Genomic DNA, 27279 nt, shown 5'->3' on the forward strand with positions numbered 1-27279 from the left:
CTACCCAAATGCATAACTGAACTAGAATGACCTTTTTTACGCTTCGGTTCGAGACAATATATCTTTTAGGGTTTTTTTTTTTTTTTTTGTCAGCTGATATTCATTTCGAACGTGTACAAGCAATCGGAGATTTCTCGTTTCTTCAACCAATGCACATACTCAATGAAATCCATTCAACCTAAATGTCCCCTTTTTTAGGTAAAATTTCGGTGCCGTTTTGTTGGATTCAAAACGTCCAAAATCGGGTCACGTGAGAGAAACCCTGTTGGAGGTTGAAGACAATTCTCCAACAAATGCATTCTAAAGTCCGACATGGGGGTGGACCACCGTGCACCCGTGTAAAAATTTGACAAAAGAAGCGTCCATTATTAAAATCATTAGGCCACGTTCACACACGATATGTTCACTACAAATTGATAAAAAAAAAAAAAAACTTGGGAAGAAAACGAAAGTAAGAAACTGCATAATCTTCTCTCATAAATGGTAGATATATGGACTCTATGTGTACAAACTCAATCTCTGTTTATTTCGCAAAAGACAAATGAGTCTGAAATCATTTTTTTTTTTTATAAATTAGTCGCACTCTTATTAAGATTGTATTATGTTCATTGGTTACCTTTTCAATTTTCAATTTAATTCGAGCAATAATAGCAATATCAATTCTAAGAAGCTAGGTTTCCTTCCATTCAATTCAAATCGCTCTCTAAGAAGTTCCACTATCAAAAGCAACATTTTTTAAATCCTCCCCAAATCAAAGAAATTTTTCTAACCCTCAAGTTTCTCCCTTCAATCAATCCATGCAATCAACTATTGGGATCGATTGAGACACTAAGGAAAACACCCTATTGGGTAAAGGATTTTCATTCAATTCAAATAGCTTTCTTAGAAGTTCCACTTTTCAAAAAAAAAAAAAAAATCTTAAATCGTCCCCTAATCAATCGAAATTTTTCTACCCCTCGAGGTTCACCCTCCATTGATCCCAGTAGTCGACTATTAGGATCGATTGAGACCCTAAGGGAAACCTCCTATGGAGTGAAGGACTTGCCCTGCAAAGGCGCTTCAAGAAGTGTCATGTTTATTTTATTACCTTCAATAGACTCACCTATCTCTCCATTTAATAAATATCAAGAGTAAAAAGATTAAAAAAAAAAAAGGCAATAATTTGTAATCCAAATATCGATAGTACAAAAACCACTTAGCAGAAAGGAAAGGAAAAAAAACCCTCGTACTCGCCCACAAACTAACATTATAAATTAAACGAAATCATATTCAGCATTAACGAGCAAAGCAAAAGCCATCGCTCAAGACGAAGCGCTGGTCTGGTGTCGCGCCTTCTCCTTCTCCTTCGCCTCGCTCCCCTGCGCCTTGTCGTAAGCTTCGCTCCGCCGCCGCCGCCGCCGCCGCCGCCGGCCACATCAACATCGACACGAACACGAACGCGAACTCGAGTCAGCATCATCGAAACTTCTCCATGAACGTAGACAGCACTATAAGAAACTAAATCGAGAGACATCAGAGCGCTGCTCCTTACCGGGATGACCCGCATGGATATCCCTGTCGACCTGGATGTTGTTCACCGACTTGCTGCCTTCGTAGATCCCGCCGAAGCCCTCCTCGTCGGACCTCGTCGCGTAGCCTTCTCCGAACGAGTGCGCCATCGCGTCCGGCCTTCCGACACATCCCGACCCGTTTAAATAATCATTCGCGCGCGAGAACTGGAAGTGGAAATCAAAGAAGCGAGAACGACGGAGAAGAAGAAGGCGCTACTGAACTGACCCGGTCTTGGCCTTGGCGTCGCGCTCCGCCTTGCGCTGGTCCATGTCGCGGGCGGCCTCCGTGGCGAGCGGGCGGGAAGGCGGCGGCGCGTTCCGGCGAAGGAGGGCTGCGGAGGGCGAGCGGTAACTCTTCCTGGTGAATGCCGATCTGACGGCGGAGTTCATCCTCTTCTTCTTCTTCTTCTTCGAAAGCGCGAATGATCTGCGTTTCGAAGGGAGCCACCGAGCCTCGATTTATATAGACGGAATTCCGGTCGGAACTGGGTCAAGCTGGATCCGATTCCGGCGAGCTGATTTCTTTCGCGGGGCGCCGCGTGGCCAGCGTCGGGGGGGCACGTGGCGCGCGCGCGGAGGGGTTTGGGAAAACTTCAGAGGATGACGTCACCCTCGCCGCCGGAAAAAAAGCGCCCCGGAATATTATTGCACTTTATAGCTCGACGTATGTTTAAATCTCAAGAAGCTGATTTTTTTTTTCTTTTTTTTGGGGTCTGTAAGAAGCTGGTCGAACAGCTCAAGGATTTTAATTTGATGTCTTAAATTTTATGTTGGAATCAACAATATAATTCGCTTCGAAAAAAACCTTGAAAAAGCTACGTTAATCAATTTCAATTTGATGCCTCAGATTTTATGTCTAAATCAGCAATATCTTTCACTTCGGAAAAAAACCTTGAAAAAGCTGCCCTAATCACATAAAGAAGGCAATTTGCATGCATTTGCTTTGAGATCAGTTGAGTAAAAGAGCTCGAATATTATGTTCTATTGTGAAAAAGGGACTCAAAGTTGTTTATCACTAACTTTGTGTGGTAGTTGTAACGCTACCATTTTATAACCGTGATCGTGTTACATGGCCGTAGATGCTTTGTCACCAGAGAATTAGGGATCCTTTGACCCTTTCACAATGACAATTTCACAAAATTTGCACAAAATTAAATCGGCAATTTTCAACATGATCATTTCAAAATGGAGTCACAAAATTCCATAAAGAACAATTTGACCAAGTTGCAAATTTTGATCAAAAAGGCCAAGCACCTCCCCCAAAATTAAAAATTGTTGTCTCGGCAATTTTCAACATGATCATTTCAAAATGCATCGCCATAACCTTGCCAATCTCCTAAACCAATATTGTGTTGCTACAGGCCGGCTTATTAATAGAAACAAATGCGGTGTATTTTTCAGTAAAATCTTGTCCTATCTCATTACAACAAAATCTTGCACAAGAATTAAGAGTCCCTATTCTCATTAAGTATGGTAACATTATATTAAGGGTCACAAAATTTAACCTAAACATTTTTTTTTTGGGTTACATAAAAAAGCACCCATTATAGCTCGTCTTTCAATTCCGACCCAATTTTTTTTTTCCTGAATCTCACAAAAGATATCGACTTTCATTGGGAACTTGAATTTAGAATGACATCAAACTGTGTCAGCAAGAGTTATCTTTTACCAAAAAAAAAAAAAAAACCTAAAATTAGCCTTCCCAATGACAAAATCCCATCAGAAAACCAATTTGAGTAGAAGTTGCGAATTTCGATCGAGAAAAGGGCAAACACCTCCCCAACAAATCACAACCGTTGTCTTGGCAATTTTCAAGACACCAAAGTCCAACGTCCTCGAATCTCCCCTTTCCCTTCGAATGAAAAAAGAGAAATGACACCATTTGGGAAAGTCTCCCCAAAAATAATGGCTAAAGGCTGAAACTAGTGGACTCCAACCAGTCTCCTCCAACCCTATCCCGCCCATCAAAATTGACCTCACCTAATAACAACCGGACTTCCTACCCTTTTTTTCTCTCGAGAGCCCTTTGGATCTGTCGTATTCCGAAGCTTCGGTCTTGTATTTTCAGACTTAATCCAAACAAATAAAAGCCATTTTTTTTGACAAAAAGTCAAAAAATCAGCCCTTTCAGGGTGGAATTGTTCGGTGACATTCTGGGATCCACGTCGAGTGACGTTTGACCTCATTCTAATTTTAGTTAGGATACCAAATTGGGGACACTCCCCTACTTCAAGGAGCTCATGAACCTAGATTAGCCTTACTTATGATAAAACAGGATAATTCTCAAGCTATCGGGGATCGGTTCACAGAATTGATTTACTAAGTAACACGGCAAGTTCCTGCAGGAGGCCCGCCACATCGACCGGCACACCGGGGATTCATCGGAATAGGGCGAGATTGTGGAGCCAGGTTACCTAATTCGCGGGTGCCAATAATGGAACGTAACGAGGGAGGGGGGCCCTATGAATACCAGAAATTTTCAGAGTAGCCCAAAGTCTCTTATCTTATTTCTGGTTTTTGCAGTGGCTTATGACTAGGACCAGAGGACCCCAAAATACAGGGTTAGTCCACTTGCCTGCCTACTCTGTCTCGCACTTCGCATGAGACTCTGTTTTCCCTGTCTCTCTCACAGCCTCCTTTCTCTTGGCGCTTTCATGCTTTTGCCCCAATGAATTTTGAATCTTTGAGGCCTTTCGAAGGTTGGTGATCAGGCATGGAGTTAAGACATCCGAGTCCGATCCACCCCGGAAAGCGATCGGTTCAAGAAGCTGTAGTCGAGCATCGATCCCCTGTTAATGCGCGTACGAATTGTGTTTTGGAGGGTTGTGATAAGCAAGGCTTCTTGTGGCTCTGTCTCTCTGGCTGAGACGAGTTAGAAAACGACCCGACCTCGAACTGGTTTTTATATAAACATGGGACGTAAATTCGAGTTCCAACAGAGATTTTTTGATTCGATGGGATGCGATAATTGTCATTGCTCAATGAGATTATTTCGGTATTTTAAGCGATGCCCTGCACGCGCACGCCATATACCAACAACATCACAGTACAGTGAAAGGAACTTCAGTGAATCTACCTCTTCTCATGGCAGGGCAAGCATGGAGAAGACCCGATATTTTCTCGATGGGGCGTCAGTCGACGACCGATGGCCTTCCCTTTCCAAAACTCGATACTTCATCGACACGCTCTTGTAAAAGAGATTTAGCAAAGCTTACAATGTCGATACGGAACTTCCGCGAAAATCAGAGAGAATGCGGAGCGAAAGGGACAAGCATTAGGATCACGAGTCATGACCAAGAAACAGAGAAAGTGGCCCCTGCGCATTTTGGCAGAGAGACCGGCGAGAGGGAACCAAGAAACCATATGGCAGTTTCGAGTGCTTTTCCCATTCGTAGTTTTCAAAGAGAAATCGATTGCAAAAAGCCTAATCAATCAACAATTCGATTTGAGAATAGGCCATTGATAAATCTGGAGTAAGTAACAGAGCTCGGCTAACATCTAATGCTCCAGCTCTGCACATGAATCGAACGCCCTTCAATTGAACACCAGTTTGAGACACCAGGAAGACAAGGATGTTCCGGTTCTCACCTTCCCGTTTTCTGGGTTTTCGGACTTCCTGAGAAAAAATTCAATGTCACATGGCAATTCCCTGAAGAGAAAACGACTGGTGCATGGCAATTCCCTGAAAGAGGCCTCGAATTATGCATCTTTCAAGCGACCCTGAATTCTTCTTTCTAAGCAGTTAGCAGTATTCACCATCTGCTGGCTTCAATGTTTTCAATCTACAGAAATCGAGTGAAAACGACAAAAAACTAATGTACAGAAGAATTACACCGAGCCCGAGCCAAAAAAACAAAAAGAGAAAACCTAAATTCAATTCTTGGGGGTACACAAAGTCCCCGTTTTTACATTTGCTTTCACCTACATTAAACCCAAAATCCCAGAAGAGAGAAGAAGAACAAGAACAAGAAGAAGAAGGAGGGCAGCAAGAAAGAAGAAGTAAAACTCCAAGCTAAGGGAAGAACAACTTCTGGAACTAACCAAGGACCGAAGTAAAAATCCCAAATGAAACATCTTTCGATTTCACACCTCAAGGATTAGGTTTCCACGCCTGAATCTTTGACTGTAAGCTCTGAACTAGTCACCCCCGCTGCTAATCGAATTGCGGATCATCATCATCATCATCATCAAAGCCATTACCCAGAAGATATGTAATTACACAGGAATGCAGAGCAAGAAGAACAAAAATTACCCATTTGAAAAGGACTTCGCTATATACCCCTTGAAGCCCCCTCCTCCACCCAAGAAGAAGAAGAAAGAAAAACCAGAAGAAAATAAGAAGGAAAAAAAAATGGAGGGGGAGAGACCTTCCCTCCTCCATTAGCGCCACGCAGACACGGTGAGGAGGGGCGCCTTGTTCCATGCCAGGGAGAGGAACCCAGGTGGGGAATCCTGCAGCGAGTACAGCTCGCTGTACTTGTAGTTCCACAGCAGTATCTTGGCCTGGCTCACCGCGTAGTGGCTGAGCGGCACCGCCTCGAAGCCGGCCCGCTCCATCAGGGCCCTCCATTGCTCCTTGTCCTCCATCCGCTCCCGCTCCGCCCCCGTCCCCGGCGGCGCCTCCGGCCCGACCGAGCGCACGATCCTCCGCCCCAGCAGCAGCCTCTCGACCTCCCGCCGCTGCAGGGAGTCGCGGCTCATCGGCTCGAGGGACTCGAACACCGCTGCGTAGTAGGCCAGCGCGTTCTTGAACCGGGCCGGGTACGGGGCGCGGTTCAGGGACGCCTCGTACTCGCCCAGCGTGACGATCTTCGGGCCCAGGGACTTGGACAGCCGGAGCGCGGCGTCGACGGCGGCGGAGGTCTCGCCCAGGAGGTTGTACAATTGGAGCATGAAATTGACGGCGAGGTCCTCGTCTGGGTCGACCCGGAAGCTGGCGGCGTCCAGGGAATCGGTCGGGTCTAGGATCGGGACGAACTCGAAGTTGAGGTCGAGGAGCTTCGCGAACTCGCGGAGGCGGTTGCCCGTGGCGAGGAGGGAGGGCGCCGGGTTCTCCCCGAGGGCCCGGGCGGGGATGCCGGAGATCCGGATCCGGTCGGGCTTTCCGGTGGAGCGGGTGGCGAGGGCTTGCAGCAGAGCCGCCCACTGGACTCCCTGGACTATCCCGAAGTCGACGATGTGGATCTTGCTGGCCTTCTCGGTGGCCTCGAGGATTGCCTGGTTCGCCGTCAAGTGGGCGAACTTCGAGTACGGGCAGGCGTCGTTGAGGGCCTTGTACGAGAGCGTGAACTCCTCCGGCGACGTGGACGACGCGATGGGGCTCCCGTCGAGCGAGAGCCGGCTGTGCAGGGCGTCGGAGAAGTAGAACGCCACTCTCTCCGCCGGATCTCCGCGCTCCGACGCCGATTCCCGGAGCCGGGCCAGCGTCTTCGCGGCCAGCTCCGGGTCGGACTCGCTGACCCGGGCGCAGTCGAGGAGGGCCTTCAGCAGCGGCTGCGACGGCTCGGTCTCCGGCGGAGCGGAAGCGGAAGCGGAAGACGTCCCGACCGCGGCCGTGGCCGCGTCGCCCTTGTGCTGTCTGGGCGGCGACGCCGAGACCCTCGCCGGCTTGGAGTCCTCCGCAGCCGGCGGCGGCGGAGGCGTCGGCGCCGTGGCAGGCCCCCAAGTGGGGCTAACGACCCGGTTGAGGTCCGAGCTCCCGAGCCGGCTCGGGCAGGCGGCGAAGGGATCGGCGGAGTAGAGCCCGAAATCGGCCGCGGCATTCGGCCACGCCGACGCGTCGCAGGCGGAGGGCAAGCTGGAGCTCACCGGGGTGGAGTCCCCGCTCCCCATCAGGCTCTCCATCCACTCGTCGGAGTCGAACTCGCCGCCGCCGAACCCGCCGAAGCGGAACCCGCCGCCGCCGGACGCGTGGTGGTGGTCCAGGCTGGGGAAGGGGAAGGCGGGATCGGACCCGGAGGCGACCTGGAAGGGGTCGGGGAAGGCGGGGGCGGCCAAATTGGGGAGCCCGCGTTGGAGCACGGGGCGGCGGGGGAGGCGGCGGCGGCGGCGGAGGCGGAGGCGGAGGTAGCCCAAAGGACTGCTGAGGGCGAAGGAGTTGATGCCCAAGAGGAGGTGGTGCTGGTGGTGGTGGTGGGGGTGGTGGTGGTGGTGGTGGTGGTGGTGCGGGTTCTGCTGCTGGTTCTGCTGCTGCTGCTCCTGCTGCTGCTTCTGCTTGATGACTTGCTGGGCGATGGCCATGAGGTTCCCGCTGTCGGCGCACATGTACGCCATTCCTCCCGTCCTTCTTCTTCTTCTTCTTCTTCTTCTTCTTCGCCGGCGGCCGAGCGCGTTCGCCGGAGGTGCACTCACATCACAGTGGCGGAACGACGAGGAGGAGAAAAAACGACGACGTTGGGTTCGCGCAGAGGGAGAGAGGAAGAGAGGGAGTGAGTGATGTGCAAACGGTCAGAAGCAAGATTTTAGCTTTAAGTAGAGAGAGAATACACGAGGGGAGGGGAGGTCCGATTTTAGTGCAGCTAGAGAGAGAAAGAGAGAGTAGGTTCGGCGAGAGGAAAAGGAAGAGAGACGGCGAGCCATAGTCGCAGACTCGCAGAGAGAGAGTGCAGCCAAAAGTTCCTGAACGGGCGTTGGGCCCCACCTGCTGCTCCTCCTTTCTTTGACAGGAGACGGTGTTTTCTTTCCTTTCTTTTTGTTTATTGTTTTATTGAAAAATGTTGGGGTTTTCAGATTTTTTTCATTTTTCTCTTTTTTTTCTTACGCTGAATCGTAGCTGGTCGCTTATGACAGGCTTGTCCGTTGCAACGGGAAGTTTCATGAGTTTTTTGGTATAAAAGGGCGAAACCACCAACCGTGCATTATTCACGCACCGCAGAAATTGAATTCGGGATTTAGAGATGGCTTAACTTTTCAAAAAGAGAGCGGCGTTTTCGTAATAGGACGCCGGGACCATGATGTAAAAGGTGGGGAGTGTTTTTTTAAGATGAGATACGTGAAAATGATCATCGAGTGAAATGTGAGCCATATGATTTGTACTTTTCCTGAGTTAAACGAAAGAAGGATGAAGAGATTTTTCAACGAGGAATGACGCTACTTGTTTAATAGTATTATTCGGTGTTGAATGTCGTGTTTAAAACTTACAATCAATTTTTCTTTTTCGGTAAAGCTTAAAACTTACAATCAATTCATCTTAAACAAGTCATTAAAAGGCTTTTATATCAGGTCTTGTTCAGATCTTAAAATCCCCATAATGTAAAACAATTATAAGGTAGAGTTGGAGTCTAGGCTTTATTAAAAAAAAAAAATGACCCAATTAGGGGGTGCGAGGCGTGCTCCTACCAATATTAAAAATAATGAATGTATCTTGACAACCCACAATCCCTACGATGCAAACAGACAGGCACAAGAGGCCCTCACAAGAGGAAACTTTCTAGCCTTTCAATTTAAGTTCCTTTAGTTTTTTGCACCATGAAGATGTCTCGAGCACAAGACTACTAGAAAACAAGAAAATTTGACTCAAACATAAAGAGCTTAATGTCAAAGTACGACGATTTATCACTTGGCAACAACGCTAATTATGGTCGAATTCTGTCTATTTATGAACGTGATTTCCGAACTTCCAATTAATTTTATCATAAGTCTTAAATTCATGTACCATTCAAATGTCTTTGAGTTTTAACTCATTTGAAAAGATGACTCAAATGTGTGTGCAAAATATCAAATTAAGAAGTCAGGACATGGAGGGGCGCCAAGAGAATTCAACCCAGCACCCCAACTTTGACCAGTAGCGGACTAGGCCAGAGTGATAATCAGGGAGGCTGCAAGGCCTATGGGCAAGGTTTGGCAATGTTAGGCACGACCCGACGCATGACAAAATCTGAATATAATACGATATTACACATTTAATCGGCACAAATTGACAATAATTGACATGTTTTAATCGTAACCCAGTTATTTAGCATATATAGTCAACATTAACACGTTTGAAACGACACAATATGAGACGATAACATGAATTGCCAACCCTACTATTCAGGCGGGTGCTCGAGCTAGCCAAAGAGGTGCCTAGGCAATGTCTAATAATTCTCCGTCTTTCGGGAGAGGCTTCCATCATATCATAGGGTTTTCAAGTGATAATATAGACATTTGCCCGCTTTCAGCTGAATTTGTTGATATTAGATCAAACCTATGGAGAGATTAGCTAGTTAACCACGAGAGAGGCTTTTGACAAGGTTTTTAGTCATGGTTGAAGGAGTATTGTTGATTACGTTATTTCTGAGTCTAATAGATGTAATTGGAACTTAAAATACAAAAGTGATGAAGTGATTCGAGGGTATTTTTATAATATTAATCACATTGTTTGATTTTTTATAGTGAAATCTTTCACCATTGTTCATAAACTTAAAATAGAAATACACCTAATCGTACAACAATACTTTGCCTTGTAATGGTATCAATTTGGTCAAGTGTTTTCACGTAGTCTCGTTGGCTTTTGCAATCTTCTAGGCCTATTTCCTTGGATGTATGATAGAATTAATTCCCTTACATAAGTCCATTGTTAGAGATTTCTGTCTTCCGAGGCTATCTCATTTAAAAGTACACGAGACGCAATAAGAATTGTAACAACATTAAGATCCTATTACCATACAATACAAAATTTAAGTATTATTGTAACGTAACGCAAATTATAGATATAGATATAGTATACTGATTATCCATTCTATTCTTTTTCTTTCTTGTAGATGCAAAATTATTAGACAAGTATAGCACACATACTAAAATTCATTTGGGCTATTGAATATGGTATATCTCACCTATAAGCGCAATATGTTACACCAAATCTAATGATATAGATACATTTTAATAAATATACTTAAGGATGTGGACTAGTCAAGCTAAATCAACTTGTTTCAAAGTTCGAACTCAATCCGACTCGACCCGACTCGCATACCTAAATCTCGAAATTCGAGGAGTCCTCCAACGACTATCAAAATTCCGGCTAGACCGCAATCGATTAACGAATGATTTCGAGGTCGGTCGAAGTCAAAAAGATCGAATAATGCCGAAAATACCAAAAGGAAAAAGTTACCTCTAATTTCACTAGGCGCTGACGTGGTGCCTACACTCCGGCGGGCCCCACGAGGCTTCCGGAAAAGACCCTTCGGCGGACGTAGAAGTCTACGTGGACCGACTTTTATCTCCCGCACTATGCGGGGACCTCCTCGGGCGCCACCCCCCCCTCCGTGGTGGGCCCCGCCCCCTGTCCCCGGGGGAAACGAAATCGACACGTCAGGGGCGGGCGTCGCCGTCGATCTGACGTCACGCCACTGTCGCGATGGGCCCCCCCTCAGTCAATCCCAGAGGCCGTGACGGGAAATCTCGGCCGTCCGTTCCCCGGAGCGCTGCGGGCCCCACGGGATTGCGGGGGCACCTCGGGCACCTCGGGCAACGTACCCACCGGTGAAAAAATGGGTTTTACTTTTTACTATGGGATTTGGCCCGGTTCTTTTTTTTTTTTTCTCTTTCTGTCTTTTTCCCTGACGAGACGGGATTGATATCCAATTTTGACCAAAGTCGATTTGAGATTTTCATGTTTGAATGAGTGAAATAGGTAAACTCTGTGCAAGTCCTTTTTCCAGTTTTCAATTATCATTCAGCATTTTCTTTATTTTTTTCGGATAATGATAAGTCATGCACATGAGTCGTTAAGGTACATTTATTTACTTTTGCTAAGACTATGATGATTTCCGTACTACCCATGATAAATATGTCCGATTCGTTCTCATCTTAAATCTATTTATTGTAGGCTGTTTACTTTAGAGTCACAACTTCGAAAAGACAAAAATGAAATGTAGGGAAATTATGAAAGAGTTCGAAATAGCATCAATCAGCTCACTTTATTCAATAAAAATTTGTTTGTCAAATCAATGCTACAGCCGATGACTAACTTTATACATGCACTTGTATACATCTATAGGTATTCACGAGCCTATATAAAATGCTTAAGCTATGGCGGATACTTTTATGCTATCTTAGGGATGTTAATTTTGTTACAAACCCTAAATACTAGACCATTTCATGATGAAGTGCGCATGCTAAAAAACTTCTGTCATTACAAGATTGTCTTGAATTGGATTTTACTTTGCCGTAAATCCATTTACCGTAAGCGCTTTGCTATGTTGTCACCACCTCGAAAGGATGAAAACAAAACGCGAGTACACCACGAGAGGGTTTGAACACAGCACACATCAATTCACTTTGAGCATAATTTACCCGAGAAAATAGTCAAATATTAACATCGATGAGCTCACGTTGAATATGGCAGAACCAATAAAAACTCGTTTATCATAGCATTGCTACAGTTTATGGCAAACTTTATACATGCATTGGTACACATTTATAAGCACATCCAAGATGAATAAATTATTGTGGAAATGTTCATGCTATCCTAAAGACGTTTATTTTATTATTAACTCTAAATACCGCGCCGTTTTCATGATAAAGCGGGCGCGCCAGAATCAATGTCGACCCGAAAAGAGGGTCCTCAATTGGAGTTTTCAACATCTTTACAAATGGTAATCAACTTTCCCAAATCCAAGCGGAACTCGAGGGTGCATGAATCGAGCGTCGATCGGTCTTTAAAGAAAAACATCGTCCGCGTCGGTAAAAGCGCTCGTTGGCTTACGTTTGACCGGTTTGTCGTTTTCTGGGGATGTGGTAAGAGAGAGAAAAAGGGCGGAGATGAGATGAGATGAGATGAGGTGAGGTGAGAAAAAGGTGGATCGAAAGGCGAGAAAGGGCGTGGGGCCCCTCGATGACGTGGCGGAGTAGACTCCGGTCGCATCCTTTTTGGGCGGCCGTGGGGCCCGGGGCTGACCGGGGACCAATCGGAGGGGGAGCGGAGTGGGGCCCACCCGGGAGAGACGGCCAGCGATGATGGGCCAATCAGGGCCCGGCGGGCGGGCGGCCGACGCAAGCGGGAAAAAGCCGGGCGGGCGGGGCGGGGCGAAGGACAATTTTGGACGGAGCGGCTGCGAAAGCAACGGCCACCGCCGTTGGCCACGACTGCTCGGGTCAACCCATCGAAAGAAAAAGAGCGTCGCTTGAACTCGGATCATGTGAAATCGGGTCCGTGCGATCCGACGGTTCATGCGAGTCGGGCTCTAGGCACCGGCGGCAATGATCGACGGACTGAACCGCTTGGAAAGCGCGTCGTTTTTCCATGTGCCTACTCCATTTGCTGACATGGAAAAATCGAGTGGCGGGCTCTAATCGACGTTTGATGCTAATGCTTTGGGGATAAGTGTGGTGTCCGGTTCTTAATGTTTGAACTGTCAATCGAATTGAGTCTTTTGACGTTTTGATTCCGTGGATTGACTACTTAAGTGTTTCTACCAAGATCTAAACATTTCCATTTTATCTAATTGAGTCTCTACTATTCGGCCAAGAGAGAGAGAGACGCAATCAGATTCACCGATGGAGCAAGCACTAGGGACTGATTTTTTACTCATCACGTGCTTATCCATTACTGTAGATGACAGCGTCTGTTTTGGAATTTGATAGTCCGTTAATTTCAATCTATTACTTACAGAACACTTTCTCCTACGCTAGTGATATATACCGACTATAATTAGAATTATGCAGGTGATCATCACATATCACCCAGGAAAGTCATCCAAAAAGTCCCAAACCTCTTGCGCTATGATTACTTTAGTTTTAAACCTTTCAACTTTACTAACTAAATCTTAAATCTTTTGACAATTTGCTAGTTAACGCCGGTTATTGTATTTGGCATCATCAGGTCTAACGTGGATAATTTTTGTAATTTTTTAAAATAAATAAATTTTCTTTTCATTTTTTTTTGTTTGCTTTTTTTCTCGTGTCGGTGAGAGTCATCGGCGACCCTCCTCGGACGCGAAGGGAGTTGCCCAGGGCCATCGTGGCACCACCTGACAACAGTCGAGGCCACCCACACCAAAAAAAAAAAAAAAAAAGAAAAAGGGAAAAAAGAAGGTAAAAAAAAAAAAAAATTACAAAAGTTATCCACGTTAATGCCAACGGTGCCACATAGGAAAATTGACATTCACATTAGTGATTTTCAGCCAAAATTGATCGGATTAACTGGATTAGCAAATTATCAAAATGTTTTAGACTTTGTTAGTAAAGTTGAAAGGTCTATGATTGAATTGGTTAAAATATAAGATGTTTAAGATTTTTTGGTTAATTTTCTCCATATCTCATGGTTGGCTCGCTAAATTTGTGAATGGTCATGAAAATATATGACATTCCTTAGTAGTAATTTTTGAGTTTGATGCTTCACAACATCATCATACGTCAATTGTATCACATGATTGTCACATAACTATCATACGTCGCGTCGGCTTAATATATGATTGATTGCTCCCGTCGTTGCACATTTGCTCCTAAAACATCGCGATCGACTGAGTTATACGATGGATGTGCACAATTTGTCTTAGGCTTCAATCAAAATCTGGACTTTGACCAAAAAAAATCAAAATCTAGACACTTAATAATTATGATTAGCAATGTTTCATACTAAAAACGTCATATTAAATGATTTTGGCATCCTATATAAAAACTTAAAATCAAACGACGGAGTTCTTTGTTTTCGGGGAAATTACACAAAAACTTTCTAAACTTTAAGGGTCATAGATATTTGCCATTGAACTTTCGATCGGTGTTCTATATTATGTCATGCATATCATCTTTAAGGGGTGCAAGTTTGGTTTTCATCTTAATTTTTTTATGGGAATTTATCTTTTAAAGAAAAAGAAATATAAGAAAGGAAGAACGATTAGTTGAATAAAATCAGAAAACATAAATATCACTGATAATCTCACGATACGATAAACTAAAAATAAGGTATCTCAAACACATCATTTCCGTTTATAATTTTTTCGGTACTTTTGATCAATTGGTCATTTTTTCTTACGTTAATTAACCAATTAAAATATATAATGGGGCACCCAATTTTTGCCATCTGACCTTTTTGTTATCGTCATCTTTTCCCTTTTTACCTAATCCGTGTTATTCTTTTCCTTAAGAGCATCTTATTTAGTTTCATTAAAGTGCCTATGGGCACCAAACTTTAACTAATCTTTATTGTTTAATGTCACTTAATACTTACCTTTTCTATTACCGGTATTTCAGTTAACTTCATTTCCTCCCGTTTTCTCCATTTTATTCCATTTTTAATAGCAATCAAAGGTTAAAAAAGAAGAAGAAGAAGAAGAGAAGAAAGACTTCCTTTCAAAAAAATAATATGAAGATAAACTTTTACTCCTTAAATTTAGTATTTGAAGGCTGAGTTGTACTAAATCTTTCACATACACAACTACAGCAAGGAGAAATATTTATTTTCACAAATAGCTCGCAAGATAAATCAATTTTATCTATCTCGTTAAAGCGAAAAGCAATGGCCAAAGCAAAGTGCAAGTCTTAGGCTGCAAATCAGTAAACCGAACCACTAGGGTTTGTCCCAATTATCACCCTTCTAATTTAAAAGGGGGAGGTGGGGGGGTTCGAATCCTCATATTCTCATGGATGTTGAGGTGGAGACGATTTAGTTTCAGAAGTGGGTTTCGATTCTCGCGCTCTATAAGGAGGCAGGACAAAAATCTGAGAGCGAGTGTTAGAGTATGAATCTATAATTATGAGAGAGAGAGAGAGAGAGAGAGAGAGAGAGAGAGAAAAGAAGGAGAAAGAGAAGAAGAAGCAGCAGCAGCAATGGCCTACAGAGGAGAAAAGAAGGAGGAGAAGAAGAAGAAGCAGCAGCAGCGTTGGCCTACAGAAAAATTAAAATAATGTGGAGGAGTGTGAATGGATGGAAATTGGACGATCCGAAAGTAAATCTGCAGTCCAATCAGTCCAAGGAAGATAAGATCTCTAAGATTAGCAGCAATCTACACGGTGCCAATAGATGTCCTTTTCCTCGTAAGTATCCAAGCCTTCGTCCCCCTCTTAATGTCGAGCTAAGTGGACAGAAATTAAAAGGGGTCTTAATCAAAAAGCTCGAGCGAAGGAAAGGGGAAAGATTTGACTAGGAAAAAGATTACAAGATAGAGAAAGAGAGGGAGAGGAGGGGGGGCTCCACTCCATTGCTTTGATTCTTTTTCTAAAGGCCCCCTCCCTCCATCAGCAACATTGCACCTTATCTTTCACCTTTTTTGTCTAACATTACCTCCCTCTCTCTCTCTCAAATGGGTCTCAAATTCCAAAGTGTCAAATCATCAAATTTCTTATTCACACTTGGAGTGATGCACATTGCAAAGCCTCTGTATTTGCCTGTGAAATGAGGAAGGATTCGTTTCCTCTTACCGAACAAAGAGTGATTCCGGCGACGGGTTGCGGTTCTACACATTGCTTGAGCTCCCGGCGGCGATGTCCGTCGCCTCCTTGGCTGCTCGACGTTCGATGTGATCATCGCTACAATTTTTTTGCTTTGAGAGAGTTAAACCGTGATTTATGGCATCGGGTATTAAGGCTTTTCGACAAATTTATCTTTGTCATTTGTCCTTTTGATGTTTTATAGTAACTTGCTGACAAAGGTTAGACACGCAAGAGACACGAGGAAGAGTCTTGTCTGCCACACATCGTTTTCAAACTGGAGTAGAAGCTATGCGAAACCACGGTTTAGTCAATCGGTCAGCCATCCATTTATCTATCTATTCGTAAGATCTACCGCTGTATAATTTTGAAAGGAAAGACAAACATGTTATCATATTTAACGCGACCTACCACGACAAATGGATTTAGACACATGGCCTAAAGAAATGGACTAAAGTATCATCATTTTTTTGTCGTTCACTATATAAATTACGAGGGACGCTGCGGTTAAATGAGTGCAAATAAATGAGCTTAATGTTAGAATATTTAACAACTTAAATTCTCAGAACATATGGTGGTGATCTTGCAAATAATTTATATAGTATTAGAATGTTTGAATTCGAATTTTTGCAATCTATTAATTGCCTCCGTCATACAACTTTATTTGTGTGAGAAAGATGAATCAAACACGTCAAAGAACTAAATATGACTTAATCTCTTTCCTAGTTTGATTGGAATATGATTATATTGGACTTTCTCATCTAATTACACCTCCTTGCTCGATATGAGACAATCTGAGAATCCTATTAATGCAATCTTTACACGTAACGAAGACCTGTGAGCATGAAATGACCCCTAGCATACTGAACCCAATAGCGTGTTCTAAAACCGCGGCAATGATGGAATATGATTATATTGGACTTTCTCATCTAATTACACCTCCTTGCTTGATGAGACAATTTGAGAATCCTATTAATGCAATCTTTACACGTAACGAAAACCTGTGAGCATGAAATGACCCCGAGCATACCGAACCCAATAGCGCGTTCTAAAACCACGGCAATGATTGACAAGAGAGAGAGAGAAAAAACGGAGGGCGGGGCGAGGCGGGGCTCGAGAGCAAGCTGGCAGACACTGAAAACACAACACGATGCGACCGAGTTGCACCGATCCGGCGTCTGAATCATAGCGAAATACGTACCGAATGCATGAATCCATTCGATGTGAATCGAGACTTTTGGTGTGGTGCGAATCGAAAAGGGCCATCCGTATGAACAACAGCAACGGCTCCTCAGAGGTCAAACATTGCAATCGAGTGCCGGGGAGCGATAAGTCCACGGGGCGCAATACATTCCACCATTGACCGTGGAATCAAAAGAAAGGAAAAAGGGAATAGCGACAGCAGATGGACGTCCCTCCGGTGGAGAGAAAAGACGTTCACTTCGGTGGTGGTGGTCTTGGTGGTGGTGGTGGAGGCTGTACGTGCATCCATCGATCCCTCCTCTCTCTTTTTTCTTCTCCATTCCATCGTGAATTGTCGGAGAGAAAGAGAGAGAGACCTCAAGACGCAATTTGTCATCTCCTTTTTGGAGGGTTTCAACCTGACTATTTATTACAATGGGGACGTGGTCATCAGTCACGAGGACAATCATCAGCCGGTTGGATTCGTCTTCTGATTCTGATTTTTCCATTCTTGTCCCCCCTGCCGGACCATGTTGTCTTTCGCCGCTGCCCTCAGTGGGTGTGTTTTCTGCACTTGCGAAACGAATCCCGCACTCTCTCTTTCGAGGGTTTTCGGTCTTGTCCTGACCCTTTTAGATCCCTATTAGGTAAAATACCGTTTCGAATGTATCTTGGATCTTTTAACACGGTTCGCTTGGGAGAGCTCCTGTCGGATGCCTTTCCGAGCTCGACTTTGCCCTTCAAGAAAGTAGATTGGAGAATACTCGAGGAAGAATAAGTTGAAAGATGTGTGTAATTCATGAGAGAATAGTTATCTTACTTTGTATAAGCCGTTTTCCCTTTATCAAACGTATCTTTTGAAATTTTTGGTAAGAAGAGAAATGAAAAGTTGGGTTCTTCTAAAAGGACACAGTCTCGATTGCAATAAGGCAAAAGGGCAAAAGGCACTCGGCGGGCATTTTTTGGAGGGAGTCTAATTATGGGTTGGACTTGACGTGATCTCAAGAGGTGGCGATTTATTTCCGTAACTAAGAAAGGTAGGGATAAGATTGCAGAAGATCTATTGCCATTTGGCCATTTTGCTTTTGGTATTAAGAACTTAGCGATCGAAATGAAAGAACGAGACATCCCCCTTCCCTAGCCATGTAATTCTGTTCTATCTGAGAGGCAAACCAAGACGTAAGACAAAAGTTCACACGTCGCAAAACATACGACAACGAAAGAGAACAGATCAACTCAGAAATGGCAGGCTAATCGACGTAACTACAGAAGACGAGCCGGAATCGAGCGACCTGTGGAGAGAGCCTTAAGCAACTTTAAGGAATCAGAAGAAGAAGAAAAGTAAAGTGAGCACAGGGGGAAATTCCAACTTGAACTAGAGTTTCAAACTCGCGACTTCTCAACAGTTTCTTTGAGCAGAATTCAAGCTTTATGAACACAAATCTGGGTTTTCTTGAATTTGAGTCGTGTTTTATAAACTCAGATACGAATTGAAATCTTTATTGATTTGGCTCGATTACAAGGAGGGCACCAACACCGATCCTCTATAGTGCTGGATACATAGAACCTCATTGCAAAAAGCTTTGGTGAAATTAACATCTCAGAAGTCAGAACACACCAGATGCAGCCATCCTGGTTGAGGGAACATGTAAGAGTTTTATGAGTGCAATCATAGTATTTCACTGCCATCAACAACCTGTACGCGCCACAGAAACGCTGCATATTCACAGATATCACAACCTCGGCCATGCGTAGAAGGAATCACCAACTTACAATAATGCAGTACATCCCGAAAGTGCACCTTTTTACTTTGCAAATGGGCATTCTTAACTTACCAGGTACAAATTCTTATTTTCATGGGCCCACAATTTCGAACTTGCAACAATAACATTAGGGAGAGATTCGGATGACTAAGGCGGAAAAACCCCCAGGGGTTAAGGACACGGGAAATACAATACTACCCATGTCAGACCATCCCCAAAGATAAATATTTGCCTCCCTTGAGCAAATGCAAAATTTAATCTGGCAAAACTGTAGAAAGCAACAGTCGTTGCTGAAGTGCTGAATCACAAGCAATTTATTGCAATCTATTAATGTTGCATGTTATTCGCCCATATGAACATTTCTCTGGCCACCATCCGCCACCCAAATCTTAGTTGCCTTCATTAGTACACTCGAGCCTTTGGTGGGAATGACTCGATCTCATCGTCCAACGTATTCATATGAACTGGTCTGTAATCTAGCCGAACCTTCTCATTCTCCCAGAACCTGCAAGTCATATGTGAAGAGACTGCAATCAGGAGAGTGCGCCGAAGGTACATCAAGAGAGACTAGCACTACAGATTATCCTGTTCTTTTTGTGCGACAACTCAAGATTATAAGGAGATGGAAAAAGCATCCAGCCGAAGGTTAAATGACTATAAAGAAAGCAGAAGCTCCATGACACGTACTTTCATCCATGTTTCTAGAGTTGAATTATGCATTTAAGTAAACAGACAAAAGCAGCTCAATGAGCCTTTGACGCCTTGATTCCACCCTCTACAGGAATTGAAAAGAGGAAAGGAGGAAAAAAAAAGGAGAGAGAGAGAGGCCAAAATAGATATAAATTACGGTAGACAGCTACGAGAATTATTCACTAAACTAAGTGTGTGGATAAAGTCATCACACTTGACGCACTGGTGGTCAGCTCAATGACTCAATGATATGATCTCTACAGTTTCATTCAAACCCAATCTCAGGACAGATGCAACAAATGCATTTACTGAGAGAAAATAAGATGCTCTATAATGAGGAGAATATTTTATTAAGATGAACAAAAAAAATATATTTTTCCAAGATGAATAAAAAAAGGACTTACCCCAAAGTGTGCTTCATCCATTTTTCATCATCTCTTTTCTGCAAAAGCAGTTGAGCTCACTTTATTACAAATAAATTGGGAGTAATAAGATGAGCATCCTGTAGAAGATTGAAAGTGACAACTAACCGTGAAGTCTTCACGGGCATGGGCTCCTCTGCTCTCTTTCCTGGCTTCAGCAGAATGCATGGTGATACAGGCATTTATCAGAAGGTTTTCCAACTCCAGAGTCTCAATCAAGTCTGAGTTCCTGTAAAAGAATTTAAACTCAAGATTATTCCAAAAAATAGAACCCACAAGAAACATTTGTTCACTAAATAAGGATGGTATTCTCTACCATATCAAACTACGGTCCTTCACTTGCACATCATGGAAGCTTTCCCACGCCTTGTCGATTAACTTACAACCTGGAATTGCAAATAGAAAGCAAACCATTTAGGTGGCAAAAACAGAGTCAGAGATTAAAGAATAAAGCCTAAGAAAGAGACCATAGAGTCAGCACAATCAAAAGGCCCATGCACGAACCTTTATTTCCAGCTTATTTTCCAATTTTATGAGTAGAACATAGCTAATTAGATCCCTAAATTATCTCCTCTTCATAACCATTCAAAGAAGATGTTCTTAAAACCTATGGTATATTAAAATTGCCTATCTTAGCACACTCGAGAATCTTTGAAGTTCAAAAGCCCTTTCCTAGCAAATCTCAGAATAACATGATGAAAGAGAGCTTGGTTTGCACCCTCTGCTTTTGTCTCAGAAAAAAGGAATTTGCCTACCTTCTTCCAAAGTTTCTTGGGTACGGAAGACAGCAGCATTGGTTTGCATAACTCGTTGCATATTTAACCGAATTTTAGACGTTGGAAGTGAGCCATTGAATTTCTGATCTTGTCCAGCCATGCGATAGTTTTCTCAGCAGCATCCTTTTCCAAAGGTTTTTGTTTCTCCCCTGCAAATTCATAGTCTGGTTAATTTGTCTAACATATTTAGCAACTTCTCACACATAATCTGAAAATTAAACTTGCCTGGCCTATGTATTTCGGCAACTCTGTTAGCACAAGCTCTCCCAAATACAACAATATCAAGAAGAGAATTTGCACCAAGCCGATTAGCACCATGAACAGATGCACAGGCTGCCTCTCCAGCAGCCATGAGTCCAGGAACAACTGCATCTGGATCATCGCCTTTGATTGTAACAACCTAGAGTTGAAAGTGCGCAAATCAGCAAACAGCAACAGAACTAATGTAATTGAAGTTCACATAATTGTGGAAAATTAACAACTGACGCGAGTTAAAAAAGAAATCAATTACCTGTATACTCCCATCAGTTAAGGAAATTCATTATTCATCCACTTTTAAACTGAACGTAAAACAGTGACTTCTACTAAAATCTCAGATTCAAAACCAGCATGTTATGTCTGGAGTCATTCATTAGTTGCCCTGCAGCCTATCCCATCAAACAGTTGTTCAAACCCTTGTACTTTTGCTCTTGAATGTATAAAATAACAAAATGTTTGATTATACTAGTTTGCATAAAACTTTGATTGACTAGGGACCACTTTAAATACTTTATAACAGAAACTGTCCTACTCATTAGGGATTGGCGATTATAGGTTCCGTACAGGCTCCACCTAGAACATGGAACCTACCCATTGGAATAGGTTCCTCATTTTTTGCAATCTTGCACCTACCATATATACCTTAGAACCTAGAACCTACCCTACCACAGTTTCTAAGGTCCTGCCCAAGTTTCACCTATACTATTAATTAAACAACTGCAATAAATTAAAATCTTTAATAACCACCACTTGCTGTTATAATTCACTTATCGGAACTTATATTTAAACACATGAAAAATATGAATATTAAAATGGAACCTCATACTAGTGCTTCTAAATTATTCACTCATCATCGAATGTCATAGAATATTGCAAGATGGGCGAAGACATGAACTAAGAAAAACAATAAAACTTGTTCCAGATTGTAGGTTATAGGTTACAGGTTACAGGTTCCTTCAACTAAAAATTTGGAAACTATCCATTGAAATAAATTCCATTTTCTAGAACCTGAAACCTACCATGCATACATTTGAACCTGGAATCTACAGGTTCCCATTGGTCTGATTCTCAGGTTCCAGGTTCTACCTAGGAACTATGCTCACCCCCACTACTCATTAAATAACCCAAAAGACAATGAGAGCTTTTAGAATGACCTCCTAAACTATTCGTCCAAAAACAGATTCCAGTATATATATAGTCATCTGAAATCCTCTTTTTAACTTCCAACTGTCAAACACACTTAAGATGGTATAAACCAAGGGTTTTTCTAGGATATTATTAGGATAACACTGATCAGTAATCAAGTAATCAATACAGAGCCTCTCATCTCATACGAGGTGTCACTTACCTCTCCGTGATAGTTAGTGGGTATACCACCCATGTTATAATGCACGGTGGGTAAGACAGGGATGGGTTCTTTCGTCACGTCCACTCCAGCAAAGATAGCAGCAGTTTCAGAGATACCAGGAAGTCTCTCCTTCAGTACTTCGGGAGGTAAATGATTCAGATGAAGATATATATGGTCCTTAAGTGGTCCTGAAAAATTAACAGCAATTTTTATAGCAAATGGGACTATGTGAATAAGATATTCAAGTACACGTTCATTCCAAAGTGTAAAAGGGCTCTAAAATATATCAACTTAAGGATCTCCCACGGCAAAGTAAAACAAATTAAAGAAGAATAATGAAAATCACAGAGCATCAACATTCTTAACTAAAATTCTTTGAGCCAATTTAATTAGAGCATAACTTACCTACACCACGGCCTTCGCGTATCTCCATGGTCATTGATCTTGAGACAACATCTCTTGACGCAAGATCCTTGGCTGTAGGGGCATACCGTTCCATAAATCTTTCGCCCTCATTGTTACGAAGGATACCACCCTCTCCTCGTGAACCTACATCACAATAAGGAATGAATAAGAAAACACAAGCTAATTAATTTAAAATATATATATATGTGTGTGTGTGTGAAATTTATGCTACTCAAATATGCGTAAATAGCAAGAAACCTTCAGTTACGAGGCATCCGGCACCATATATTCCAGTTGGGTGAAATTGTACAAACTCTAAATCCTGTAAAAAGATTATGTCAACTAATAAAGAAGCAGAGAGGTTGTAAGGAAGACTAATCTCAAGTAGGGAAGGCAGAAAACAGACTTCAAGGGGAATTCCAGCCCTTGCAACCATAGCATTGCCATCTCCCGTGCATGTATGAGCTGATGTTGCAGAAAAGTATGCTCTACCATAGCCCTGAAGAATCAGAATAAGAAGTGAAGAGATATACTTTCTTTGCTATAAAAAAGAGATCATAAGTTTGACACGGTACCCCTGTGGCCAGAATAGTTTGAGTGGCCTGGAACCGATGTAGTGTCCCATCCTCCATATTCAAAGCAATCACTCCTTGACAACTGCCTGAATAAGAATTTCAAGAACAAATCCACTCAGCTCATTCTTTCAAAGTAACTGTCTTCACAATTTCACAAGACATGCAAATAGCAAAACAACAGGTCCATAGTGATGGGTCCCTTTCACAAAAGGAACAGCATAGGAGAACTCAAAATCCTATTAACTGAAAAATTTCAAGTAAGAGGTTCACCCAGTGTAAGGATCAGATTTTTCATATTCAAGCAGATCTAAACTGATCTCAAGAGTCGAAAACCAAAACCTTAGTTGCTTTTGTTTTGTATTAAGGGCTAAAATCCATTCATAATGACAACCAAAACTGCTGGCTGACACTTCAATTAACACCATTTGATGTGCAATTTTATTACCACCTCCTCTAACATCTTTCTTGAAAATAATGCAGTAGCTCAATGAACGTCCAGATGATTCAAGTTAATTACACTGATAACTCCAAGCTACCTTAGCCACTTAAAAGGAATATGAGATAGGTATCTAAACTTCATCTAATTTTCACTAAGCTGAATATCTTAAACCTGACGGAGGTCCCATAGTGGATCAACTCACCATCACCGTTCATTATTAGATCCAAGGCAAAATATTCAACGAAGAACTGCGTGTTATGTTTCATTGCTTGGCCATATAGGGTGTGCAACAGTGCATGCCCAGTTCTGTCAGCTGCACATGCGCAACGATAAGCCTGTCCACCTGCGGTAAAGACAAAATAGAGTTTCAGGTGAGTTGAATTTTGCATTAATCACAACTATTTCCATTCTGAATTCATCCCTCACCTTTTCCAAAATCAAGGCTTTGGCCGCCAAATGCACGCTGATATATTTTTCCATCTTCAGTTCGAGAAAATGGTAGGCCATAATTCTCAAGCTCAATCACTGCTTTTGGTGCCTCTCTACACATGTATTGAATTGCGTCTTGATCACCTGCACAGACTCAACATTGATTAAATACTGCAAAATGTAAACACCTAGTATTGAATAGTACAGTAGCTTTCACAAGAGTTCATAGTCCATTCTAAGTGCCTTTTATTCTTTCACCCTGGCATTTAAGACTTGCCTTCCTTCAAACTTAACTCACCCAACCGTTAAAGACCTTGACATAGGGATTTTCAAGAACATTTGAAATTGCAAACATGTCAAATCTTTTCACTGTTTTCTTAAAGGTAGAATATGTAATTCTTTTTATCTTGGCAAAAAATGTAATAAACAACTTAAAAGGCCACAACAAAAGGACCTGAAATGATCAACTATTAGGACACTGCCTGTGGTGTATAAAGGGATCTTTGCCAGTTTAAAAACCAGGCCTACCCTTCCATTGCAGGCAAATAAAGGAGAATAAGTATATGTAACCAGATGCCTAGTACAACTAGCTAATCAGCCACAAATGTGATTCTCAATAAGACAGGTGTTTATGTGGAGATTGTCAAAAGCATCTCATAAATGGCAGTACCAATTAAACTGGAGACAAATCATAAGATATTCATGATGCTGTGGTCCTTAACTGAACAATAATAAACTAAATAAACTAAAATCTGACCATGAAAAGCCTACCTAACCAGTCACTCCCCTTAACAGTATCATACATGTGCCACCTCCAGTCATCTTCACTCATGTTTCCCAGAGCAGCATTTATACCACCCTGCAAACAAACAACATGCATACGCTAAGAATAAAAAAAAAAAAAAAATATATATATATATATATATAAAAATTCACACTACAGAGCTGAAAAGTATCAAAGTGCTCATCAATTAGGTTGAAAGGATCCATCGAGTGTACTCAACCCTTAACTAGAACAGATCTTTTATTAGGATGACAGCTAAGGACTTACAAAAGCACCTATAAGAATAGTTACCACAGACTCTTAAAGTGAGTTGCGGAGTAGTTGAGGCTTTCAACTATGGCTTTAAACCTTGAATATTGCCATATTTTTGGCATTTGGAATCTCGTTTTATTTGGTTATAGGCTGTGGCTTATGATTAATGATAGGGCCTCTTTGTTTGGTATAGAGCGAAAGCAAAGAGTTTCCACCAAAATTTGAAATATTATCAAAACTTCCAAAAGTTATGGAAAAATGTGTGTGAATTTACGTGTTCCCATTTTTCTATCGTGAAATTTTCAGAAGTCTTAGATCGAAAAGAGTCAAAGTCTGCAAGTCGCAATATTTCAATAAGGCAAAATGCAAAAGTCAATTCAGACACCCCCTATATCTTAAAACATCATATCTTTAAGAACATACAAGTCAAGGCATTCAAAGTCATTTACATGTTTTATAGTTTTTTGAACTAAGAGCCATAAGCCAAGCCAAAAGCAAGTGACTTTATAGTATCACCGTCTTACCTAGTTCTTCTGCATCCATGGTTTCTGGGACACTTGCCGAGTTTTACATGTTTTCATGGTTCATGCGTTACAATTTTCATCACATAGTAGGACCTAAGATTCTCGATCTATTCAATCTAATGCATGGCATCAGCAAACTTGATGCTATAATGTTGTCAAAAGGTTAAAAGAAACAATTAAACAACTCAATGTTAAAATCATTTTACGGAACACTGTTGACAATATTTGCCCATCATCATGCATAATCAGCAACATAACGAAAGCAGGAGCTCCTCATACCTGAGCGGCAACAGTATGTGACCGGGTTGGAAAGAGCTTGGTGATACAAGCCGTGTTGAAACCATGTTCAGAAAGTCCGATGGCGGCTCTCAACCCCGCGCCTCCAGCTCCTACGACGACGGCATCGTACTTATGGTCGACTATGGTGTACTGCAACAAAAAAGCAAAAGACTATTCTTACCTCCACAGAAACAATCAAGATCACGACACAATCAATTAACTTTGGCAACAGGAAATACAGCACGAAAAGAGGAAATCTCAACTCGATACTTAGAGAGAGAAATTCATCCTCCTTGAAACCCCCCCCCCCCCAAAAAAAAAAAAAAAAAAAAGCAAAATGATAGAGCATTTACTTGTCATTGCATTAGAAAAAAACTAAAAGGTACCGATCTACAACTCTAGAAAGGGCAGAAGACGCCATGGAACAAGAAAAATCGTGAAATCGGATTCCACGCTGCTCCCGACGAACCGCATTAACAACTCAGGAAAGAAGCTCCATACTCGAAATCAAAAGGAGCATCTCAACTCTCCAACTCCCCCACCCCTCCCCCCATTTTGCTAAATCCAAAACGAAACCAGCTCCTTCCCCCCCAAAAAAAAAAAAAAAAAAAAAAAAACCAAGACCCTAACACCAAGAAGCCACTATGACCCGCTTCTCTTGCTTCTCCAGCAACCCAAACGAGGACAGCAACGGTCAAACCACGAGCAACGAAGCTCCAAAATCCAAAACCCCCGCGACGGCCAAATAAGCAAACGGCCCGAGCTCCAAAAAACTCAGCGCGGAAACTAATCAAACCGAATCAAGCGGCGATTCATCCCAAAACCAAACCAAACCCATCGCAGTCGCAGTCGCAGTCGCGATCGCGATCGCAGTCTAGCTAGTGCTGCCGGGGGAGAGGGGAGGAAAAAACGAGGGAGAGTTACCGATTCGGAGGAGAAGAATCGGGAAACGCGAGATCGGAGGGAGCCGCCGCCGCCGCCGCCGCCGCCGGAGGAGGCAGGAGAGCGGAGGCCGCGAGCAATGCACCGCCACATCTCGGCTTTTTTTCCCTGCGGGGATCGAACCACTCGCTCTCGCTCTCGCTCTCGCGAAGGGGATGGGACTGGGATTGCGGAAAAATGGAGGCGATTTCGGGAACGATGAGGGGACTATCCTTTTTTTCTCGTCCTTTTTTTTCTCATATATATATATATATATATATATATTTTATTTTTTATTTTTGGGGGGTGCTAAAGAGAGAAAGGAAATTTCGAGTT

At 42.8% G+C, this 27279-nt stretch overlaps 3 protein-coding genes across 4 annotated transcripts; all 3 read right to left on the reverse strand.

The window, feature by feature from the left end:
- Positions 1-1239: 1239 nt before the first annotated feature.
- On the reverse strand, positions 1240-1963 carry LOC108955389. Of its 2 annotated transcripts, XR_005546345.1 has the most exons (3): positions 1777-1963; positions 1532-1668; positions 1240-1375 (listed from the first exon to the last, which is right to left on the reverse strand). XR_005546345.1 is itself a non-coding variant. In XM_018863152.2 (2 exons), the coding sequence occupies exons 1-2, from the start codon at positions 1938-1940 to the stop codon at positions 1488-1490; spliced, it is 345 nt and encodes a 114-aa protein (XP_018718697.1). In that variant the 5' UTR covers positions 1941-1963; the 3' UTR covers positions 1240-1487. The 2 variants fall into 2 exon arrangements, 1 of the variants encoding a protein (XP_018718697.1); XM_018863152.2 differs by having other exon boundaries at positions 1240-1668.
- A 3286-nt stretch (positions 1964-5249) lies between these two features.
- Positions 5250-8134, reverse strand: LOC104419753 (scarecrow-like protein 4). The gene has a single exon (XM_039302218.1). It carries the CDS (start codon positions 7821-7823, stop codon positions 5931-5933), a length of 1893 nt encoding a protein of 630 aa, XP_039158152.1. The 5' UTR covers positions 7824-8134; the 3' UTR covers positions 5250-5930.
- Positions 8135-18861: 10727 nt separating this feature from the next.
- On the reverse strand, positions 18862-27057 carry LOC104419754 (succinate dehydrogenase [ubiquinone] flavoprotein subunit 1, mitochondrial). The gene is given in 17 exon segments (XM_010031511.3): positions 18862-19346; positions 19936-19973; positions 20062-20182; positions 20270-20339; positions 20709-20807; positions 20810-20878; positions 20955-21129; positions 22336-22523; positions 22741-22884; positions 22999-23062; positions 23147-23239; positions 23316-23401; positions 23957-24097; positions 24181-24327; positions 24955-25042; positions 26023-26172; positions 26947-27057. Coding segments are annotated over 17 exon segments (1887 nt in total). The 3' UTR covers positions 18862-19243.
- Between the last annotated feature and the right edge of the window lie 222 nt (positions 27058-27279).

This window comes from Eucalyptus grandis, chromosome 9 (assembly GCF_016545825.1).
Source record: "Eucalyptus grandis isolate ANBG69807.140 chromosome 9, ASM1654582v1, whole genome shotgun sequence".
NCBI lineage: Eukaryota > Viridiplantae > Streptophyta > Magnoliopsida > Myrtales > Myrtaceae > Eucalyptus > Eucalyptus grandis.